The sequence below is a fragment of the Cryptotermes secundus genome, unplaced genomic scaffold (assembly GCF_002891405.2).
Source record: "Cryptotermes secundus unplaced genomic scaffold, Csec_1.0 scaffold407, whole genome shotgun sequence".
NCBI lineage: Eukaryota > Metazoa > Arthropoda > Insecta > Blattodea > Kalotermitidae > Cryptotermes > Cryptotermes secundus.
Genome location: NW_019741981.1, coordinates 992,688 through 1,016,829, shown reverse-complemented (window position 1 = coordinate 1,016,829; position 24,142 = coordinate 992,688). Strand labels below are relative to the sequence as shown.

At 42.9% G+C, this 24,142-nt stretch overlaps 1 protein-coding gene across 4 annotated transcripts in view; it reads left to right on the top strand.

Annotated features, from left to right (window-relative positions):
* The window catches only part of LOC111872920 (polypyrimidine tract-binding protein 1), a 670,096-nt gene that overhangs the window by 174,727 nt on the left and 471,227 nt on the right, over positions 1 to 24,142 (top strand). The window contains exon 1 of one of the 4 annotated variants that reach the window (XM_023867207.2): positions 6,593 to 6,954. The exons of the other annotated variants lie outside the window; for them this stretch is intronic. Within the exon in view, the coding sequence (XP_023722975.1) occupies positions 6,919 to 6,954 (36 nt within the window). The 5' untranslated portion in view covers positions 6,593 to 6,918. Of the gene's footprint in view, positions 1 to 6,592; positions 6,955 to 24,142 lie in introns of those variants that run through there. 4 annotated transcript variants of the gene reach the window in all.

Sequence of the window (24,142 nt, the reverse complement as noted above, 5' to 3'; positions counted from 1 at the left end):
CAGATTTTTTTTGCAGCTGTTGCTCACCTTGGATTATGATGACGGGGCAGTGGTAACAGTAGTAGACGTAGAAGAGGAAGAAGAAGAATCGTCATTAAGAATGTCTAGAAATTTGCGGATATTTACATGTGTGTGAGATATCTTGTATGGCTGTGGGAGCAAGGGAGGCGGCTGCGGCCTAGCGTGCTTTGGAGGCGGTTACATGCGCAGGAAATGCCTGGCTGCCCTACAGCCTTTCGAGTTGTTACTTTCTGCTGCCCGCGGTAAACATGGAGAGGGAAGCTTCTTGAGGTTTTCGCGATGATGGAAGTTTACATTAAGATGTTCCCTGATGGAGACAGCATGCTCTTTCTAGACGTTGATATCCACCTATCAGGCTACACGGTGTCACACAGAAGACAATGTAAAACGAAAGGAAATTGTCTTCTATAGTTTGTCGGGTCTGCTCGATCCCCTTGTGGAGTTAGTATCCTTCCTCGAGGAGTACAGATGTAGTGCTTTGAACAGTATTAAACTGCTTATGTTCCCAGGATAATTGCAAATACTATTCATCACTAAGCAGTTAAAATAAGTATTGAGCATGTTCATTGGAACATGCTCACCACGACAAGTTCTCTTTCCTTTTCTATATGTAAACCACAAAATGTACTTATTATCCACACTTAATGGATAGATTGTATAATTATTGGAGTTAAAAAACAATACTATTCATGTGATCAAATCTTGAAACCGAAGTTGGTCATGCATGCGGTACGCATGTAAGATAAGAGCTTACCTACAAAATGTTGCTTCTAAAACTTGAGATATTCTAGGAGACTCAAGTGTAGATGGAAGTATAATATTAAATAAGGCCTGAGTATGTGGACTGGATTAAAATGATTGGTAATAAGATCCACTGGCAGGCTGTTGAGAACAGTTTGTGTAATGGGAGGGTTGCAGGGTACGCAAGCGATCTCGATATCAACAGAGCTACTGTTGGCGCCTTAAGAACTAGAAGGATTCTGTTCCACCTTACATGATAATTTGATGGGCGCTCCGCACGTACATACAGGAAGTGTTGGCAGTGTCACACTCCTGAAACTTTCCTCATAGCGGGCTCCAGTTTAAATACACTTCTCTAATTGTTTGTGACAACTAAAGAGCCCAGGGAGAGGACAGTAGAAGGATGTGCTTCGCGTATCAGCATGACATCTCTTTGCTGCTTAAATGTAACTGCAACTGACGTGTGGAGGTAAGGCAACGGGCCGGGTGGGCGGTGTTGCGATGTTTTCTCCTTAACTGAACGCACTGTATATCACACTATGATAAAAGAAAATGTAAAATATAAGTTAAAAGATCTTAAAGAATAAGTTATACAATTAAAATATAATTAAAAACTATGCGTGTGATATGTCTTATTTTGTATGTTGTTGCAATCGTATTGTTATGTTATATTTCTTGTTTTTGCGGACATATGGCGATAGTTTTCCGGCCATATACACGTATGAAAGTTCGTTAACTACTTGGAGGCCTGTTGGTATGCGTGCAGCATTAGTTGTTTTTTATATTATTTGACGAGTACCTAATTTTACGTGTATTATGTTCGGTCTGGTAGGAAGACAGATTGAAACTGAAATGAAAAATTTCTTGCCTTTGGCGGGGATAGAACCCAGGCCCAATACAGACTGAGCTGTCCGGTACTTTTACGTCCCCAGCAATAGCAGATACTTGTATTAGACTGAGTTTAAGTCTTAGAGTGCAGTCGCTACTGCGCATTCTGCCTGCCGAAGATACATGTTTAATATTGGGATTATTTTGGCCGTTTAAAGAAAAGCTGATTACTCTGCCTCACACCATCAACCGACTGATGTTTGTAATATTGCGCTGTGTGTTTTCTTGGAGAAAGAAACTCAGTCTTTATATAAACGTATTACCGGGATTTAAGGATTAAAGATAAATTTGTGTCTTGAGCGAATCATAATAAGTACTGGCGGCTTTTTCCTGGTGTAAGGGTCCCGAAGCTAGCCTGTAATGTTTGTTTAATACCGGTGTTACGAATACATGGAGCATTATTTCCAACCCCCCTATACACCTTCATGATGTATTGAGCGTGGAGACATCTATGCTTTTTTATTCAGAGCTCTGTTTTCGTGCTATATGAATATGTATATTGGCTTTACTGAAGCATATGTAATTCAGAATAGCTATTCCGATGATATTACATCGTTTTTTTTAGACAATAAATCGAATTGGTATAGAAAGTAGGCGTTTGTTTGGTAATTATGTATACAGTATGTAGACGTAAGGCAGTCTGTCGGGACAGTGTTGGCATTATTCCTGTAGCGTGATGAGTCCCGTCGCAGGAAGTTGATGGTAGGTGCGGTGCATATGTTTGTTAGAACACGTATTCGTACGGTGTTTGCTTTTAAAGCTCATTTCCGATCGCAATGATGTCTTTGTCTCATTTGTAGTGTGGCCTTATCGGTATGGAATGCTTATGTATATGACGTATTGCACTCGTGTGACGTTGACACGAATGGTACCGGCCGGTCCCAGCTTTCGCCGCTGATGTCAGAATAGAAGAATAGAGGATCTATCGGTAATAATGGCTATCACTTCAACAGTGAACTATAGCTAACTCGTGAAGCGTCGTGTGGCGCTGCAGACGGTATACAGCGTCAGACATACCAGCTACCGTCACAGACCTTCAGAGAATGATGCTGCGATCAAGTGTCGTGCCGTGGCATTATGTGTGGATTGGGCCCATTTGGCCCAGATTAGGGTTGACGGTAATAAACTTACGAGTTGCATTACAGGTGGGTAATTTCTTAGCTAGCTAAGCGACTGATAGCTTCTGAAGAGGTTGTATGGAGGTACAAGAGTGAGGGCCGAGTTTAGAGGAGGGATTACTGACCGCCCCCGTAATGTTTTGGCAGCATTAGAGGCAGTAGGGAATATGGTGCTGTGTTCCAGACGAAAGCACCGTTTTATGCCAGGCTTGTTCGTGGGAGTACAGCTGCAGGCATATTTAACCTGTACAGCAGATCGAACTGGCTGTTGAGTGGTAGAATGCCTGTAGTTGTGAGTAAAGTGATTAATTGTGGATGCCCATGGTTCTGCTCTCTTTAATGGTAGTTGTTTTTCTGTTAACACCCGGCTCCGCATCCAGTGGATGGAGTTAAAGGGGCCGGGGCGTGAAGCTTACGATTTTGGATCCCACCCACTTTCCTTCTCCGTTGGGTACCGTAATAAACGAGTAGGGCGTGTACGTGAGAGCTCGTCTCCTGGTGCCCCGGTTAAGAACAAGTTGCACTTTTCCTTCATTTTCTCGTTATGCCCTAATGGAATAGAGCGTAGGCACACTAACAACTGCTTGGAAGTGAGTGGTCACCTCTGTGATCTGGAACCAGCCTTCTCTTGAAACTGGAATCTCGAGCCTCCTAGCCACAGCCACGCATTTGACTGACCGTGACTGATAGACCCACGTCTGTACTTCCATCACGATGGCAATAGAGCGAGCGTAAAGCGATGTGAAACAGGAAGCGGTGAATTGCATGTCTTGGGAATCGGTAGGCGAAGTTCGCATAAGAGCAGTTCATGCGATGGTTCCGTTTCTTAGAGCTCAACAGCATGGAGTCGAGTTTCAGCCACGCAAAGAACTGGCTGTATTTTGAAAATCTGTTAACGTTATTAACACGTTGATTGATGATAGTGGCGTTCAGAATTTCGAAACAATTCTGTTACAACTGTCGGCTCCTTGTACCATCCGAGACATCCGTTTTTAGTATATCTAATTTAGTCATCTCGGCAACTGCGAACCGCCACGACCGGCTGCTGCATGTATGGACTGAGTGATAGATACTCCCCTTTGCGAACCTTCTGCCCTTCCTTTGATAACCATTATTTACGTTTACGGTGTTGTGAATGGTTGGAGAACATGGCGCTCCCAACATTCCCCACCGACTTAGGACGCTAATAATGGCCTTCAGGAACGTGGAACATACTGGAGTTTTGAAGAAAGTCTTTACTTCAATGTACTTTGTTTCGTTATTAAATTATAGGAAAATAATGTTCTTGAAATTCCTCTAAGAAGTAACCTGATCTAAGGGAGCAATTAATTCAGCCCACAACCATATTTCAAGTGAGCTTGTGCGTTGGGTATCGTTTTCTTATTTTCAGTAATTTGTATTGGTATTTGTAACTTAGAACGTTAGTCGATTAGTAGTACAATACGTTTCTGTGTAGCCGTCGGGCGGGATGGAGCTGTTAGTGTCGAGTAAATTGAAAACCGATGCGGCAGGAATCATGTCATACATTTGTTTCCGTTCCACCTGCAGCAGCAGCAGCAAACAAAACCGTTCTATTCGTATATAGGTTATACCATTAAGATTTCCCTCGAAACTACATCTTCCCATTGGTATGTTCCAGAATCCTTTAGTCGATATGATCTCATATGAAGAATTAATGTCAACTTTAGTTATGTGTAGTGGTGTATTGAAGTACGCCAGCTATTCCCTAGTAACTCTGAAAAGCGCACTGACTTATATAACAACCTGAACACGGCTTGTCTTCGAACCTTAGATGGAAAACCGGATTTTCTGAAGGTCACGAGCTCAGCTAACCTGAGTAATAACATAGTTGATTGCATTATGCCGCAACCGTTTTCTTCACCAACATTTGAAGTTGATAATTTGTGCAAATTTCCGCACGAAATTGAACACTAGAAAGTGTTTTTAAACGGTCTACGAACCGAACAATCGCTTGTACCTTTTGAATTGCTGGAGCTCATGTTCGGCAGTAGTGGAAGTGTAAGAGCATAGGTGAATTGAGCTGCTCTGAGATTGTCTTATTTTTTTTCTAGGCGAATGCTGGGATAGTTAATTAAAACAGACCACATCTTTTGGTCTGTTTTTTCTCTCCATCCATATAACCATGCAGTTGATAAGTCATCATTAAACTACGATGGCAACAGCGGTTTTCCTTTAGTACACAATAGTTCGGCGGTTCCAGTATGCCCCCTGTATCACGGTTCGGCGTGAAACTAATATTCCATTGTGTATTCTGAAGACTTTTTTTTGCTTACCGCATTAGTACTGTCGTGTGATAGCGTATGTGCACCACTTGCATTAGAATTTGAACTAGAACGTATCGTCTCCATGGTTAAGCGATCTAAATGAGAATTCGTTTCATCGATCCAGTCCTGGATTTTAATGTAAATCGTATTTATTTTTTCCTTCGTGGGCCCGTGGTCAGACGATATCTCACGAACGTCTTTTGTTTAAAATTGTGCCAGTGTCTTTGAAAGAAGTGCCATAAACTGGATGGCGAATTCTGGGGTCAAAACCGAGTGGAAGGAAAATTTTCATTTTCCTGTTAAGCGTATGTAAAGGGCTGTAAAGGTTTTTGTATTTATGCCCTCGCTCTGTCCCCAACTTATCCATAATCATTGGATGACACCACGAAATTTTTATACAGAAGCAGGATCAAAATATGAGCACTTCTGGTTAAAAAACTATAGCATTTTCCAGATCTACACGTACGTAGAGGGTTAATAAAATAGTTTCTTTATTGCGTTATTCGTGGTTATCACATTTGTATCATAACGAGAGAACAATAAAACTCGATTAACCCTTCGAAGACCGAATTTCCTCCAAATAATACATAAGAATTTAGTTCGTACCTCGCAGGAAAAATATTACATCTCCGCCACGAAGTGCAGCCGGTTAATACTGTTTAGGGAAACAATCGCTATTTATTGTGAGAATAATAGGAGCACAGCCACCCCACGCTGGTTCCTCGCTCGAGGATTTTTCTACCCTGAAGATGGAGGCGAAACGTCGGCTCACACAAGATTACACGGCGCCACATCCCAGAAGGCGGCATTCTTCGTATAAATAGACTGTTTGGGCGGAACGTGAAGTTTTGCTATGTTAAAGCATGTGGTGCATGTAGTTATCGCTGGGCTTTAGAGGGTTAATTGTGTTCCACAACGGCCAGTCACGATTTTTTCTTGCGCGTCTCGAATCCTGTATCGAAGGGATCATTGTGTCGTCGCGTCTCGACGCAACCAGTACAAGTAAATGTTACTGTTACGTAGGCCTGCAATAGTCTGTCAGACCTCTCTTTTGGCTGCACGTTGGAACGTATTCGAATTTCCGCCCTACTGTATATCCCTGCACTATACAGAACTACAATCATCACAGTTATTATAGGTACAGATAACTTTTTTTTTTGTTAAGAGTGCATGGTTTCTGAAGTTAACATTTATTTTTAAACTAAACCGACTTATTTTGATTAGAAGTTGCTGCAGGCCAATTTTAAGAGTTCTGATTGGAAAAAGAGGTCATTTTATGGTTCACGTTTACACGAGGGCTTGTCTTGGCTTGTAGAATACATACTTATTCACATGCGTGACACATTTCAGGGGCACTCTATAGGTCTGTGTCCCAAGCGAACTGAAAAGCTACATCCATTTTTATAAAATGAACCATGAAGCGTGTTCTCCCTGCGCGAACGAATTGTGCAGTTGTTGGCTTGGGGTCGTAGAGACGGTAGAGACTGCCTATTGAAGGGGGACTAGAAGTGGTTTCAATAGAACTTTGTTCCTACTCCTTGAACATCAGCTGTTGGTTTTTATATCGATTTTCTGTTGCCCCCTTACCATTTTTATCTGTAACGGATCAGATTCTAGTCAGCGGTAGTGTACTGTTACATTCATACCGTAGAGTGCTGCTAGACAGCGACTTATTTTATGGCAGCATGGTTAAGACTTCTCAGTTCGCGGTGTACAGGCAGGCACTCGTTACAACTCAGTAGCCATTTTAACGGGGTTTGTCGTCCTGTAAGCAAGTTCGGCGTAGGCTTGTTTGCGTGATTTCATAGGTGTACATCTGCCTCATCGTGTGGACTTCTTATTCGGGAAGGCTTGTTTCATCAGTTATGTTGGATAATATGGTATTGAACCATGGAATGAAGGTAAGTTGCCTCTGCCTTTGGTGACAGAGGTTCGTGGTTTGTATTTGAATGGTTACAAAACGAAGCACGAAAATCTGAAAATTTATGCGGCCACATTTAAGCATACAGTAGCGTTTTGTTCAGTCCGAAAACGAAAACTGTCTCCAGAATATTTCTTTATAATATAGCCTGTTGAGCTCCGAAGTTCTCTCATATTTAAGTGTAGACTTAGGAGTTGGTACTGGAGTGAAGCGCCCTGCAAAATATAGCCATATATAAACGCATGTGTACGACGGTCGGTACAGTACTGAAATGATCTCCGAAGCACGACCATGTTTGAATTATAACAGTGCAGTATTCAGATGGTATTCAAAGTGTGAGGAAGTTCATAACTTGTACTCTTCTCCAAGTATAATTAGAATGATCAAGTCGAGGAGGATGAGATGGGCAGGCTATGTAGTACGAATGGGGGAGAAGAGGAATGCATGTGATATACTGGTGGGAAAGCCAGAATGAAAAAGACCACTAGGAAGACCAAGACGGAAGGAGGTGGATAATATTAAAATGGATCTTAGAGAGATAGGATGGTATGAATTAGATTGATCTGGCTCAGAAAGGGGACCATTGGAGGGCTATAGTGAACACGACAATGAACCTTAGGATTCCATAAAATGCTGGGAAGTTCTTGTGGCTGCACATTTGGCGGCATCCAAAGAAGGGCTCAGCTCCCTGAGTGTGCCCATGTTTGAGTGTTTGTGCAAGACCGAAGTGATTTTCGAAGTTGGAGAATGTAAGTGTAATATTTGGTGTCGAATCACATTTTTATGGTTTATTTAAAAATAGAAACTAAGCTCTCCACTTTCTCTTAAATAGTGCTTTAACCTTTTCCTATAGTTCTGTGGAGTTCAGATTCAGATGGAGAAAGCACTGTCCGTTTTCATGAAATTGCTATGTGGAACACAGAGTTCTGTCCTGACTTAATGACGAAGTATAGTACAGTGAAATTTAGAGATCAAATTAATTCCAGGATCCCAAAATAAATATTACGCCATNGATTCATGACAGTCATTTCTGTTAGAGGCTGAGTCGACCTCAGGTCCATAGTGCGGCTGGAAGGATTGGGTAAATTGAAAATATCCACCTCATCTGGACTCGAACCCGCAACCTTCCTGCTTGTAGGATAGTGCCTCAACCAACTACAAACCGCGTACCCCATATTTAACGTAGTACACCTAAATATTTTGTTGTTAGCTCTGCAGCAGTGGATTTCAATCTGTAATGAATGGCTCTCAAGAGCAAGGACCTTATATTCTGTAAGTTAGATTACCCCTACTCTTGTTATAGTGATGGTTCCTGAGGCCTAGGGTAGAAATTGATGGATTAATAATTATTTCGAATAACCTGCATTGCAAATATTGACCTGTGTGCGAAACACACACAAGAACATTTCGCTTAGTGGGGGGTTGAGTCCAACTGGGCCCACTCAGCACGGCGGCCACTGATTGGCGTATTGTACCTGCCCCGGTTGATTATGATGATGGAGAATTTGGTGGAATGGAGATTGACAGGGGAAACCGAAGTACCTGGAGAAAACCCGCCCGACCGCCACTTTATCCACCACAAATCTCACTTGACCAGACCCGGGATCGAACCCGGGACGCCGCGATGGGAATCCAGCGACTAACCGTTTGAGCAATGGCGCGGTCTGGTCACAAGAACATGGTGAGGGCAAGAAACGCCGGCAAATGTTTTATGAAAAAATGCGGTTGCCTTTTCTGGTCTATGGCAGCGATATAGTGGTCATGAAAGGACAGAGTGAAATAAAACAGGGCAGCGGAATTGTAGGCTGTTTGCACTTAGCAGAACGTTGCTGTTTATGGGACCACAAACACAAGCGCCGTTAAGAAGTGAGAGAATTGAAATATAAATTCAGAGGGACGAATTCGTCGGACATAATACGAAATGGCACACGTAAACTTGTTTCACATCCGTGATGAGTAAGAAGCCAGGGACAGCGAGTGAGTTGTCGAGATGTTTGGCGGAACGATTTGTGAACCACAGTCCCCGAGATTTGTTGTCAGTGTCATTGATGATTATAATTGTTATTTATTAATCCACTTCACTTATTAGAGAGCTTTACAACACGAGTAGCCTATCACAGTTGCAAACGTACACAACCGATACAAAAAATACAGAAGCGAATAAAAACAAATCAAATAAACGTTAAAACAACAGTTTCACTAGAAACACACAAGGGAAATGTGTCCTTCGTAGTAACCACATCCCTGTTTAAAACGTAAATAGCTGACATATTAGCAGCGTTTGCACGTCTCTCTTAAAGACTGGACCATGTGCTGTTGCTTACATTGCAAATGGGAATGTAAAAGTAAATGGCGCGGTCTGGTTCCCTGTAACAGGCCGTGGAGGCCCATAGGGTCGTGAGATGTTGAGGTTCCCACATTTTCTAGACAATCTGATCTTAGATGGCGGTAAGGTTGTCAGCCCTACGCGCCGGCGCCCTTTACCCCCAAGAATATTCCTGGTACTCATTTCTGTTAAGAGGCTGAGTCGACCTCAGGGCCATAGTGCGGCTGGAAAGATTAGGTAAATTGAAAACATTAGTGGCCTCATCGGGATTCGATCCCGCGATCTTCCGGCTTGTAGCATAGAGCCTCGACCAACTACGCTGCCGCGTGCCCCCCAGAGTGGGGATGTTCTGAATTGCTTTAGTGGCCAACACGAAAACTGGAAGTGTCCATGTTAGAGCGACAGAGCGTCCTCCCTTGAAACCGTTAAGAGATACAAGCCATCAGGGCGCCGACGTCTGGAATAGTGTTCCAAGGCTTAAACATTCTAAAATCAAAATCTAATTTCGAGAAAAGTCAAATTGACCAAATGGAAAACGACAGCAGTTTGAAAATTTCTTATGCATATTTTCAAATTAATTGGAATGTGTTTTTTTTTCTTTGGCACTACAGCCTCAGTGGGCCTAGGCCTACCTCCATGAACTTCTCCGTTCACTTCGGTTTTTCTAGATCTTACACATTCGGTAGGACTCCTTGGGCGGGTGATCAGCTCGTCGCAAGGCCTCTACCTGTAGACAAACACAAAAAAACGCACACAAACATCCATGCCCTGAGTGGGATTCGAACCCACGATCCCGGCTTGCGAGCGAGCGAAGACAGTGCATGCCTTAGACCGCTCGGCTACCGTGACCGGCTAATTGGAATGTGTTAGTATACGCTTATTCCAGGCAATCGACGCTCTTACCTAATTAATGCAACTTATGAAACCCCAAAAGAAAGAAAAATTAATATGTAACGAATGACTCCTAGAAGCTGTAGTGTCTGAGAAGATATGCAGTTAACTTATTGATGATAATACAGTTTACTGTTATACGGTATGACACCGAAATCGTTTACACAGCCGGTACTGAATACTGAAACAAATGGATACTATTAGTCTTATGACTAAATAAATCACACTAGTTTTCTGAATATAGCAATGGTGTGTTGGCTTTATAACTCGATGAGTGTTCAGACCATTAGCAAATAACCACCGAGTGGTACACCAGAAAACAAGACTCTCCTGATATGAAAATGTAAGTGATATGTAACTCTGGCACCATACAGTGCTTCGTGAATGGGGTCTAGAATCCAAACTGATATCGAAGTGAATGGACTAAACCTGTGTGTTAAATAAGTAATTCGCTTGTAGTTAGTTCTGATGTAACAGATTCATGCTTGGATGGCTGCAGTTAAGCACACACGTAGAGCCGATCATGAGTACTATTTACAGAAACTGGAGAGGAGTTGTTTAAAATTGAAATATGTCGGCAGTTCCTCTTAAATACACGGGAACAACAGGTTCAGGTTCCTTGTAATAGACTGAGACCAAATATACGTTTCAGAGCAGGACAGAAATCTTAGCGGGGATTTCGTCCGAACGGACGGACTTCGACATTTGAAGACGTCGATTTGCCCTCTTCACAGTGCCGTCAGAAATAAACGTAACGCGTGTGGGGCTGGAGTTAATGGCCGTCGGGAGGCTAGCCGTGTGGACAAAAGAGAAAGAATTAGAAACAGATTAAAGTGGCCAGGAAAGGATTCCGCAATAAGGTGAGTCTCTCGAGTCTTATTGCGGCTAATAGTATGATCGGTCTTTTGAAATTTAGTAATGTTTCTAAAAATGCATTGTTTGGCTCCTAAGGTTGGAATGTACAGATTTAAATCAGCGAAGCCATTCTGTCATGATAGTAGATTTATCCACTTTACGATAGTAAGAAGAGGTGTTTAGTGGGTATGCGTCTTTTTTCTGTCTTAAAATATCTCGTTTTATTTTTAATATACAATTTAGCCAGGAGGGAAACAAGTGCGGGAAGGAGGAATTTTTATTGTTTCACAAACGGAATGGCTAAATTCACGTTCGGCCAGTGGTGGGTGTCAGATCAGATTGTGGCCGGCTTACTCGTCCTAATTTTCGGCGAATACCTGAGTGGTAAGATGCAGGCAGTGCTGTAAAAGCAAAATGTGGTGTCCTCGATCGTAATTAGGAAGAAGTATCGGGGATATGTGGGGACGGTCTGAAGTTAGTTTGCAGTCATCCAAAACTGGCGGATGACAACTGCCAGGACTGACCATAGGACATTTGGGAATAGAAAAATTTAGGCCCTTAAAACCTGAAAAGACAGTTCTAGTCGTGAGCTGTTAGGATCGTTGTGCTAGGACCAAGGAAACAGACTGTTGCATGATTTTGGTTCCGTTTAATTTTATTGTAATGATGCAGACTGGGAAGTGAAGTGCGCAATAGACCAACCATAGTTAGGCACGTTGATATCTCCAATTAAACTCGCACGATTCAACTGTGGCAATTCACAGAAGCCAGTAGACGTCTTGCAAAACTATTCTTTCCAGCCCAGGACTACATACTTAATTCCGTTCCAAGACTTGTAAATAATTTTCAGTAATTTGAACGTTATACTCCAGGGCAACACAATGATTACCTAAAACTAAATTAGAATTGTCACAGGACGAATCCATACACACCGTGTAATAAATCACAGGCCTGCGTTCCGTTTGACTGCCATTAGCGCCCCACTTCTAAGAGTTGTATATGCATTTGAGTAATCTCTCAGCATGAAACACCGTCTAAGAATCGGAAGAGATGTTATGGCTAAAGTTGATGTTTGATGGCGACCAATATAAACATTGTGCAAGATATTGTAGCTGTTCGCGTCATGACGTCAGACCTTCTGATAAAATAGATTTAAATTACAGGGATTTGGGTCTGTAATCAGTTGGAATCAGATCCACTCCATCTGCCTCGTTGCAGTTCATGGGGTGAGATAAATCTTGATCCTTCATAAGTATCGCGGAGAACGGGCGGGGTCTCAGATGTGGCGATCTGATAAGAACTGAGGCAGCCATTTAGCAGTAGTACCATGTTGCTTAATGGGAAGTTTTTTCATTGATCGGAAAATAAAACACAATATAGTTGATAAATTTCACCTTTAATGCGGTAAAAGTCAAGGCAGATAATTGTAATTGTTATTCCAAGGAATTTGATGACCAAATCAAACACTCGATGTCTTAAAGCAGCCGTCTGGGATGTGGCACCGTGTAGCCGTGGTGTTAACCGATGTTTCGGAGGAACATATCGCCCCCATCTTCAGGGTAGAAGGAGAAATAAGAAAATCCGCAAGCGAAGAGACAGTGAGAACCGGTACAGTCAGACTGGTGTCAGACCAGTTCCTCCGAAACGTCGGTTAACACCACATCTACACGGTGCCACATCCCAGAAGACTGCTTTCTTCATAGTCACCGCCGTGAAAACCTCAGATCTTACAGACTCGATGTATTTTTCGCACCCACTTGGTCATCACGGCTGAGTGGGTGGCGCACCTTTGTATTTGAGAGGATCCGAGTTCAGATACAGTTCCGAAGACCGGCCGTTCCGAGGGAACTTTTTCTTTGCGTTCCACCGTTACTCCAGACAAATGTGACGCAGCCACGAAAGCTTCCTTCCACATCCTTTTCAATTCATTAATCACTAATCATCCTACCATTTTGCATTATGTAGCCTGACATACATTGTCGTTAAATAAATATGTACATAAATATATTCACACCGTATCAGCCTATTTCGGAATGGCAGTGACCAGTCAAACTTGTACTCATGACGAAATCGAGACCTGATTAAATTCGGGAAACGATTAAGCGTACTGTCATTCAGTTATGAAGTTCGTATCATTCTGTGTCAAAACCATAGACCGAAAGGGCAAGTATCGAATATATAATTTTGTCTGTTTTATACGGGAGTAAAAGTTGGTTTCACTCTGTTTTGTATGGGTTTGAATAGTTGATCTACCCTCTGAGGCAAACACACGTATTGCTGGTTTTTAAGACGAATGTGCCGAGGAGAATATTTGAAATTATGAAAGGAAACGTAAGAAGACGATGGAGGAAAATGGACGCTAAAACCTTGTATTTTTTTTTCTTGGCACTACAGTCCCAGTGGGCGTAGGCCTATCTCCATGAACTGCTCCGTTCACTTCGGTTTTTCTTGATGTTACACATTCGGTAGGACTCCTTGGGCGGGTGATCAGCTCGTCGCAAGGCCTCTACCTGTACACAAACACAGAAAAACGCAAACAAACATCCATGCCATAGTTAGTTAGTTAGTTAGTTAGTTAGTTATCGGAGAGGGTGGGTTTCCCCATGCACTGAGACCTGTATTGGTCCATTGTGCTTCCCTCTATGATTTCTACCAGTCTTTGTATCCTACCGGTACTGGTGCTTACCATCAGTCCCGCCCAGCCAGTGAGACCGGCTCTACTAGCTGAGAGGTATCTATAATGCTTCCCCCATCTACCAGAGGAATTAGAGACTGCTGTTGGGCGGGAAACGTCCGTTAATTTGGCTCAGTGACCTCCTTTGGAGACATGAGGTTCTTTTACGTGCCGTAAAGCTACGACACGGGACCCACGGCTTAAAGTCCCTCCCGGAGGACTTGTTCCCTGAATTTTTCCGCCCTTAAAAATTCGACGACCTCCGCCGGGTATTTGAACGCGCGTTCTACGAGTCATGAGGTGGGAACGATGACTCTAGATTACGGAGGCCGCTTATCCATGCCCTAAGTGGGATTCGAACCCACAATCCCGGTTTCCAAGCGAGCGAAGACAGCACATGCCTTAGATCGCTCGGCTATCGTGACGGTCAAAACCTTGCCTACCGAAATAAAAATAAGGTGATTTGAGTGGACAGGTATGTAGAATGTAGACACATATTATCTTTCTGGACATTATCTGTTGATAATGTTCAGAAACATTTGTATTAATGTATCTAAATTGCGTAGTATAGAATTTTTCACAAAATCTCAAGGGATATGAGTAATTTTGAACCCTAGGCCTACATAGATGGAAGGCATTATCAAAAGTTCCGAGAAGAACTGATCTCATACTTTCCTTTAATACGGCTCGGACCGCATAGAAAGCGAAAACGTTGTGGGTATACTCAAACACAGAAAGCAAGATGATCTCTAACAAAAGTTAAGGGAGATACACAGAGAGACATCAAGGCTATCTTCTAGACTTCCTTTTATTTTTTCAAAATAAGGAATCTGAGTTAAAGAAATGGACGTGAGACAGGCATGCGGTATAATGTTGTGGGCTGGACTCAGCTGATGAACCTTCGGGTTGCTATAAATGCCGGGACTTTCTGAAACTTGCCGCATCTTCTCGAGAAAGGCCCCGCACCGTGGAGAGCATACAGAGCTCGTTACTTCCAGTTTGTGGTTTTGGAAGATGTGATCTTGTGTTGTGTACCGGTGCTTTGAACTGTTTACTGTCGACTAATCGCCTTATTTCGGAGCTGAAGTAGAGAAGTTAAGTATCCCGCATTGCGTATATGCGTATACGTGTGTTTGGTGTATCTTGGCCCCAGATAGACTCAGTCTCCTGCCTAACAGCTGCTTCACTTCGTTTCCTACGCATTGTAGGAAGGGGCTCTTGTACGAGTCGAGTTTGGGTCCCGCAACTTTAAATTTGGGGGCATGGGGCGTGTAATGTATGTAGTCTCCTGAAATAAGCCCTTACGTATTTGCATACTAATGGGAACTATAATTTATAGTCGATAAGTGACGTCAGGATTGTGATATATACATAATTGATTTCAGTAGATGCAAATGATCTCTGCTTTGTTTGTAAGAAACTTGGGGAAACCTGTGTGCTATATTTCACTCATGCTTGATGTTAAATATTTTACGTATCGCTAACCTGAGACGGAGGCCAAGAGCTGGTCCCATGAGAAGTCATTTAAATGTAAAAGGGAAGGAATGCAGGGAGGAATATTCGACTGTGTGTGTGTGTGTGCGTGCGTGCGCGGAGACCGTTCAAAGGCTGAAGCGTGGAAGGTGGATGGAAGGAGACAGGCAATGACATTGCAGTGAAGGAGGACATGTCAAAATTGTCATTCCCAGGATTTCAGCTTTTAGCATTTGGCTTGGTCTCTGTATATAATACATGTTTGTAAATTTAGAAATCATCTGTGGTTCTTAAACCCTGAAAATGTGACACTGACAGGCTTTGACAGTTTGTCTTTCTTCTGACCATGTAATTTTTTCGCATAGTGGGGGGTGGAGTTCATTTGGGTCCACTCGGCGCGGCGGCCACTGATTAGCCTAATGTACCTGCCCCGGGTGATTATGATGATGGAAAATTTGGTGGTGAAGATTGGCAGGGGAAATCGAAGTAGTTGGAGAAAACGCGCCCGAGTGCCAATTTGTCCACCACAAATCCCTCTTGACCAGACTCGGGATCGAACCCGGGCCGCCGCGGTGGGAAACCATCGACTAACCGCTTGAGCTGTGGCGCAGCCTTCTGACCATGTAGCTTTGAGGAAGAAAATTTCAACGTTAAACTTCATTTATTGTATTTTTCTTTCCTGTATTTGGTTCCAGCTTGGCCTTTTCCATGTGGCTGCACTTCAGAATAGTTAAAATCTAACGGCAGAAAACAGCGAGTTCTTGTAAAGTTATAATATAATGAGCCACCAATAAGAGCATTATAGGCCGATGTGATGACAAGCACGGCTGATAAGGATTCCACTGCTATCACAAGCCTTGCAGTGTTGTGAAATATGTGGAAGTTCATTTGAATTCAGTAGGAATCAGCGCTTCAGCCTTGGTTATGTCAGATCCGTTGATACACACTGAACCGGGAGAAAGGCAGTTCTTGCTTGAAACTAATGTAGTCGTGCTGGTAATGTTGCAGGTTGGAATGTGGCTTAGGCTTTATTTGGGATAGTTTGAGAAACATGACCGCCGCTGTGGTCTATTGGCCAGAGTTCCTCGCTACAGATCCTGAGGTCCCGGGCTCGATTCCCGGCGCTACCAGATTTTCTGAGAATAACAGTGTCCACTGAGCCTCGTGAGGATAATTGAGGAGCTACTTGAACGGAAAAAGTAGCAGCTCCGGTCTAGAAAACCGAAATTAAAGGCCATGGGGGTTCGTTGCGCTGACTACGCGATACCCTCTATCCGCAAAAGTTGGCACTAATTTCACAGACAAGCGGCGGTCACTCAGTCGGTATAATTCGCTTGCGGACTCAAGCTACCGATTTTTTGTTCTTTTGTGAAACACGGGGTTGCGTGCACGTAGGTAGATACATTGGACTTTTTTTTTGTTTGTCTGTAGAATTGTATTTTTAGGGCGTATTTGGGATGATGCGTTGATATGGAGTAGTATTTTCTTGTTGAATGTAACATTTTTACCGTTCAGAAAGGTTCCAATTTACAACACACTTGTCGCATAAACTTTTGAGTTCATAAATTCATGACCAAATGGCCAGCCCGATGTTTCAAAGCTGAATAATTGAAGAGGATCTATTTCAGCTGCTTCCCCTATGTGACCATCGTTTCGCTTCCTAGCGCAGAAAGGCGAGTTTGAATGTGTGATCTTCTGTTCTCTCCATGTCGTCAATGGCGCCTCTGCAGCTCATCCTTCTGCTGGGTGACATCCAAGGGAGTGATAGTGCTTGACCGAAAATCGTGGCCGAGTTGTTAGCATCCTTATTCCGAAGGTTGACACATCTGTAGTTCTGTGCGGAATATGAATGCCAGAGTCATCTGTTACCAATATGCAGAGTCTTGTTGTACTAGCTGCAACTATTGGGTGCTGTTTGGAGCTGCAGTCAGCATTTGCTTTCCATTTTTCTGTGACCGGAATTGAATAGAGGGCTATCCATCTAATGTTAGCTGTGTTTATCGGACACCAAGCAGTGTGGTGTTCACAGGTGAAGGTTATATTGTTGTGAACAAGGTTGCAAATGCAGTTAGAGCTAAAAAGAAAAAGGCTAAACAGTGAAGAAATAAACGGAAACCAGCACGAAACAGTGTAAAATATCACCTTTCAGGAAGCTGGAATGTTTCTGGCGGTAAGTTTGAAAATGTGGAACTGTCTTCAGACTACCTACTGCAAAGATAGTACACTTTCATAGGAGAAAGGGGAACTGTACTTTATGATTTTTGTAAGTTATGATTGAAAATCGACCGCCTCTGTGGTCTAGTGGTCGGAGTTCCTGGCTACAGTTCCAGAGGTTCCAGGTTCAATTCCCGGCGCTACCAGATTTTCTGAGAAGTAGTGGGTCTGGAACGGGGTTCACTCAGCCTCGTGAGGATAATTGAGGAGCTACTTAAATGGAAAAGTAGCAGCTTCAGTCTAGAAAACCAAAGTTAACGGCCGTGGGGATTCGTTGCACTGACCACGCAACACCCTCTATCCGCTAAAGTTGGCAGTAATTTCGCTCGGTGGGTATAGTTCGCTTGCGGACTAAAGTCGTGGAGTTTTTTGTTTGATGATTTAAAACCTGGTCTGTCACATTAAGGAAGAATATAGACTTGAGGCGGTTCCAGAACAGGATGCTCTGGAGTATCACAATGGCGGCCTTTTTTTGAGACATAGTTGCCCATCGAACAATCTGCCATATTTGCCAACCGGTTTTCACTTCTTTGGATTTCGCAACTTTATTTTCGAGAGTAAGGTCATCGGCCTTACGTCCAACTCCAAAACTGGAGGTCCAGGTGACAGGGAGGCCTAGTCATAACCCAGGCACCGGGTTCCCTTTTCGTCACCTTCTGCCACTCGTAGGCCTACGGTGGAGGTATTCTAACCCGCCTCCACACGGCGTGCTCAGTACAATATTTGGATGTCAGTGGGATGAAGTAACAAGTTTCTAGAAGATGGCCTGATGAGGAGCTTCATAATTTGTACTCGCCATTTCTTTATATTGATCACACGAACACAAACGGACAAGAAGGTTTTGGCAGAAGAGCCTAAGGGATTGAGGTCACTTGGAAGATCTAAGGGTAGACGGGAGGATAATATTGAAATTGATTTTAAAGACACAGTTTAAGGGAGTGATATGGGTTTATCTGGCTCAGGTTAATGACCGTTCCACATATTTTTCCGGTAATGTCATTATCCTTTCATCGGCCCCGATAGTTTTTATTGTCACTTTTTGAATGTGCATTCCACATGTTAAGACTACGACTGAAGGTCCTTAGATTTCCATACGCCTTCTTCGCTACAACGTTCCTGATTGGCAATATGGCAGCCCAGTACACATGTAAGGTATTGCTGACCATTGGCGTAGAGAATCATAACTTTCTTTACGGCGAAGCCATTCGTGATAGTTCGTGCCATGGCGGTTTCATTCAGAGGGCTGATGCATGTTTGCTTATCTCTCTTCTGTTATATCCAAGGAGCCGTTCCATATGTGATTAGGAGTCCTTCATTGTATAACTGAGGATCTGGCAATTATGTTAAGTATTGCAAGCAGACCCGAGGACGGTCGAATGAACTCCATGGACGTAGTAAGTAGCCCATACGTAAATGTGTGAAGTTGGGATGATCTTGGATGACAGGTGGAAGTTTATGCATATGTAGTTTTAAAATGTCCGCTGACATATAGGACAACTCCAAGACAGTAATGTTAAAGAGCGTTCTGCACCTAGGAGGATGTGAAAAGACCATGCGGTTCGAATTTGTGACTGTAGGTGGCCAAGGAGCATGGAATTATGGACCCAGTGGAAGAGGAAGCTCAATGATACCCTGGAAAGAGGATTTTGGAGTCAGTACAAGCAGTAGGTTGCCTAAGCTGTAAGGGAGCGGGCGGATAAAATAAATAACGGAAAGAGAACTGAAATGGAAGAAATGGAGCAGAAACGAAACAGAATGGGAAGATGAAAGGAAGGAAGATAGGCAGAGTCTAAACAGTCTGCAGCTGCGTTCGTTGGAAACTTCGCCGGTTCATAATTTAGAATCTCTCTGGCTTCAGAGACTGTCCCTATAAACATGGCCACGAGAGGCTGGGACTTTATAAGAAATTAATGCCGTGTTGGCGCGTCCAGTCGATTGCCAACAAAGTTAAATGTTGGTTTAAGAATATTAGTTACGCATTTGCGTAGTGATTGCAAGGGTAATTTATTGGGGCTACCTTCATTCGTATTACATCCTGTTGGCTATGTCATTGCTATGTAAATATGTCCCTCGATCACAACAACTTTCAACAAATAAGTGACAGAAAATTGAGGCTTTCACGGCGGTGACTATGAAGAAAGCAGTCTGGCACCGTGTATATGTGGTGTTAACCGACGTTCCTCCGAAACGTCGGTTAACACCACATATACACGGTGCCAAATCCCAGAAGACTGCTTTCTTCAACTGACAGAAAATTGTCGATTAAAAATGGTTGGTTTTATTAAGATGTTATTTTGCTGCAGGTTCCGGCCATTTACGACCATCGTCGGGCGTTTATAAGCAACGGAATGCGCATTCCTTCAGCACTATGTAGCCTGCATGTCGCAGGGGATCCAATGCTAATAATCTTGTCATATAAACGTTTGTACGCAATGTTTGAATGTAATGAAATACTTGTCTAAACATTTTATATCCTCGTCTTATGATCGAGAGGTATTACCATCACCTGTTGTCGCCATTGAAAGGAAGAACAATTTATATATATTTATTTGGGGTAATTTCACTTATTTTCTGTATTTCCTTCTTCCCGTCCTTGTGTTTTGCAGAATAATGTGGATGCTGTAGCTTGAACTTAGCAAGTTTCGGTATGGTTCATTGGATGTGGGACCAGGCGATCGAAAGGTGTTTACTCCAACAGGAAATGGCGGTGCAATGTTGACATATTCGGCCCCGAGTGGGATTTCTTTATGTATCTGTAATTGTAATGTGGCAAGAAAAACAAAAAAGTTGTTAATTACAGAGGCAGTTAATTTTGTGTCGTGTCTTTGGAAATTGCCATGTGTTGTCCATCTCCCCCCCACCTCATTCTGAGGCTTTGTGTGGCAGAGACTTCTGTTTCCATGTGTATGGACGTCTAGATGCGTTTGTATTCAGTGTATGGTTTTCTCCCATTCATGGACGGCATTTCAGGGCGCAAACCCCAAGCTCTTTCGGTACAAATGTATGGTGTAACAGCGAGAGGGATTTCAGGTAAGGGTAAAATTATACAACCCGTTTGAAGGCCAGCTAGGGCATAGTATTCTGTGTACCTTCTTCTCGAGTAATATGCTTGTAGGCCTACAGTTAAATTTGTTTACGAGTAGACAGAGGCCCGCGTGATTTGTCAAAGGAAATGTAGGGGGTAGTGCAGATAAGCATAATTCTAACGCGCTGACTTTGTGATACGTATTATTGTTCTGACAAGACACTTTTTTGTTGCTAGTGTGGTGGGACTAAGTCCCTTGTACTGCGGCCACTTCGGGGCTATTGTACCAGCCCCAGATGATAGGTGTGGTGATTGTGGGGCAATTGGTGGAATGAAGATGGGTAGGGGAGACCGAAGTACTCGGAGAAAACCTGCCCCAGCGCCACTTTGTCCACCACAAATCCCACTTGACCAGACCCGGGATCGAATCCGGGCTGCAGCGGAGGGAAGCCAGTGACTGACCGCTTGAGCTACGGCTCTGCAGACAAGAGACTTACTACAGTTCATCCGCGATGTAATGACCCGTGTATCATTGCTCTGGTCTCTCCGATTCGAAAGAAGCATTCGCCGACAGTTGCGAGCAAATCTCCGGTAGGCGTGCTAGTGTGTGCTCTGAAGTGCTTGAGTTTAAATAAAAGTCCGACAGCCCGACGTCATACACATGTGAGGCCAGGGATTAGTGAGTTACCGGTACACTATAGTGTTCACACTGCTGGGTAAATGAAAATAAAGCCACTGTGAACCTAATGTTATGAGTAGAAAGAAGGTTGCGAGTTTCAGTTGCGTAGCAGGAAAGTTATTTTGTTTTTCTTAACAGAACATACTTCAGACCTCGTGTACTTTCCAGTCCATAATGCCATGTTTGTTACCGTTGTGTCACGACTGCAACCTGGACTGTAGACACCTGTGACAATACGTGTGTTTGAGAGAATGACCAGGAAGTATTGAAATAAAAAGGGCCAAAAAAGTTCGTTATTTTTTGTTTCGAAAGCGGCGTGAGCTTCATTTTCTGCTAACATCAACTCCCATACAAGTATTATGTTTTTGGGCATTATCCGCCGTCCTGTCTTTTTTTCTAAAAACGTTCCTTTATTTTTTCTCCAGAGATAGGGACTACCCAGCTGAGTAGGTTTTACCTGAGGACGGGGACAGAATCCAGTCTCCGAAACGTTGTTTCTAAAAATTAAACAAGACTTTTTTTTATAGAAAATAGACAGGACGATGGATAATGTCCAAAAACATAATACTTGTAGCAGTGTACCGTCATCATCAAACTTTTAGGTTTTATCAACTCCCATCTTTATGTGATGCACCCAGTTCTCACCACAGATGTGGCGCTGGAGCAGTCATGACGGCATAGCTATGAAATTTGTGACAGTTAATATCATTGTATAATTCTAAAGTGATCTAGTCATGACGGTTAAACATGTGGACGAAATGTACTGCCAGGATTTAAATTACATTGAAGTATGGTTTCACGTTGTGATTTAGTTAATTTGTTGATACTCATGAATATGTATTTAATGAAGACAAGGAAACATTAGTTATGCATTTTGGTACATTTACTGCGATTAACATTGTAACATTTGATTTGTATGTGTAGATAGAGTTCCACCATTCCTTAAGACTCAATAGAATAGCCTACCTGTCAGCCACGAAGACCGAAAATTAAGATAAGAGTGCTAGATTAACTCGCAGTTTCGGTTACATGAAATGACCTTCTTTCCCAAGAGCACACATTGGAGATTTATACCTCAGTGAGAACATGTGTCATTACCACGGCCCGGATTTTGATGACATGTCATGTCTTTTCCTTGTATCCTATGCGATGCTCTTAAATATATATAAATCTCGGATGTGAGCTGCTGGTTAGAGAAATGTAATTTTTATAGGTAATTTTCTGTCATTTTTAGGTTTAAGTTCATTTTTTTCATTTTTGGGGTAATTTTTTGGTAAATTTTTGGACTTTTAAGGGTGTTTCTTGTCATTTTTGGCCATTTTAAGGAATTTTTCTTCATGTGTTTTCTGAAATGTGAATAATATGGGAGCGAAGTGTTCTTTCTTTTTTCCTTTAGGTCATTTTTCTGGATTTTATCGGTCATTTTAAAAATATTTTCCGGTCATCAAAATCCGGGCCCTGGTAATTACAATTAGCAATTGCGGAGAGTGCTTCCCAATGTAGTTGTTGCATACTCGTGCTTTGATAATCCTGTTTCTTGCTTTCAGGTTAGTGGTGACATCTGTGTTACTGTACTTGGTTGGATCTGCGTCATTCGAAGAACGGCAGCGACTAATCCACAGGACGCCTCTCTGCACAGTATTTAACATGGTTTGGATGATGACGAAATTGTTTGCCAGAAATTCTTTAGAATGCTTTAATATTATGCCTTAGCTTCGCCTTAAATCCATTATTTTTTGTCGAGTTTAATATAAATTGCACAAATGTACTTATTAAAGCTGGCGGGTTGGGGGGAATTTTGTGTCATGCATAACCGCTCTAAACAGATAGTTAGACGCACACCTTTCGGTGCGACTTTAAGCCGGTCTGTGTTTAACTTTCGTTGCCCAATCTGTTCCCATGTTCGGTATCAAGCAAGACGGTTTTGATAGCTTTAATCTTGTTCTGTATTTGAAGAATTCAGTCTTCTGGGATGTGGTGCCGTGTAGATCTTTTATGAACCGACGTTTCGGAGGAACGTATCGCCTCCATCTTCAGGGCAGACAAATTTGTGAGCGAGGAACCAGCGTTCAGAATGGAGAGATTTTGTGTAATGCGGGCCTTTACATTTTGGAAGCATCGGCCGAAGATGGGGCTTCATGTCCCGATATTTATTAATGTTCCTACCTGTGCTCTCATATACGTGTAAGTCAACTTGTGAACAATCCAGTGGTCGTTGATAACTTGGATTTTGTTCTTCTGTGCTGTTTTAAATGTTTCGAATGGACGAGCAGAATATAGTATAGGCAGAAGGTTCCTCCAGCCGGTCACGGTAGCCGAGCGGTCCAAGGGATGTACTGTCTTCGCTCGCTTGGAAACCGGGATCGTGGGTTCGAATCCCACTCTGGGCATGGATGTTTAGTTTGTGTGTGTGCGTTTTTCTGTGTTTGTGTACAGGTAGAGGCCTTGCGACGAGCTGATCACCCGCCCAAGGAGTCGTACCGAATGTGTAAGATCTAGAAAAACCGAAGTGAACGGAGAAGTTCATGGAGGTAGGCCTAGGCCCACTGGTGCTGTAGTACCAAGGGGGGGGGGGAAGAAAGTTCCTCCGAGTCGTTCATCAGTACATACCAGACTACATGGCGTCACACTTAACCAGTAAATCAGGGATCTTTACCGCCGTGAAAATCTGAGGCCTTAAGAAGCAGCTGAATCCATCCCCAAGTGAAAGTAATGCCCACCGTGGTCCAGTCTTGATAAACCATCACAAATTTGGGCATCAAACCTATGTATGCTATCTTACGCGTGAAGAAACCTCCTTCTCTTAGCCCGTGGCCGTTGTAACGACTAATACTACAAGTAATACTAAATGTTGAAGGCAGGCAGTGCAATCTTTTTTTGTCTGATCTGGAACATGCGGGAATTACACACCAGCAGAGCCGCTGTGTGTAAGCGAAATAGCTCTCTGTATAGGGTGAAAGCGGTCAATAAAAGGGAGTATTATATCGTCTTTCACTCCACTAAAGTTTTATAGTTACAGTGCGAGGTTAGG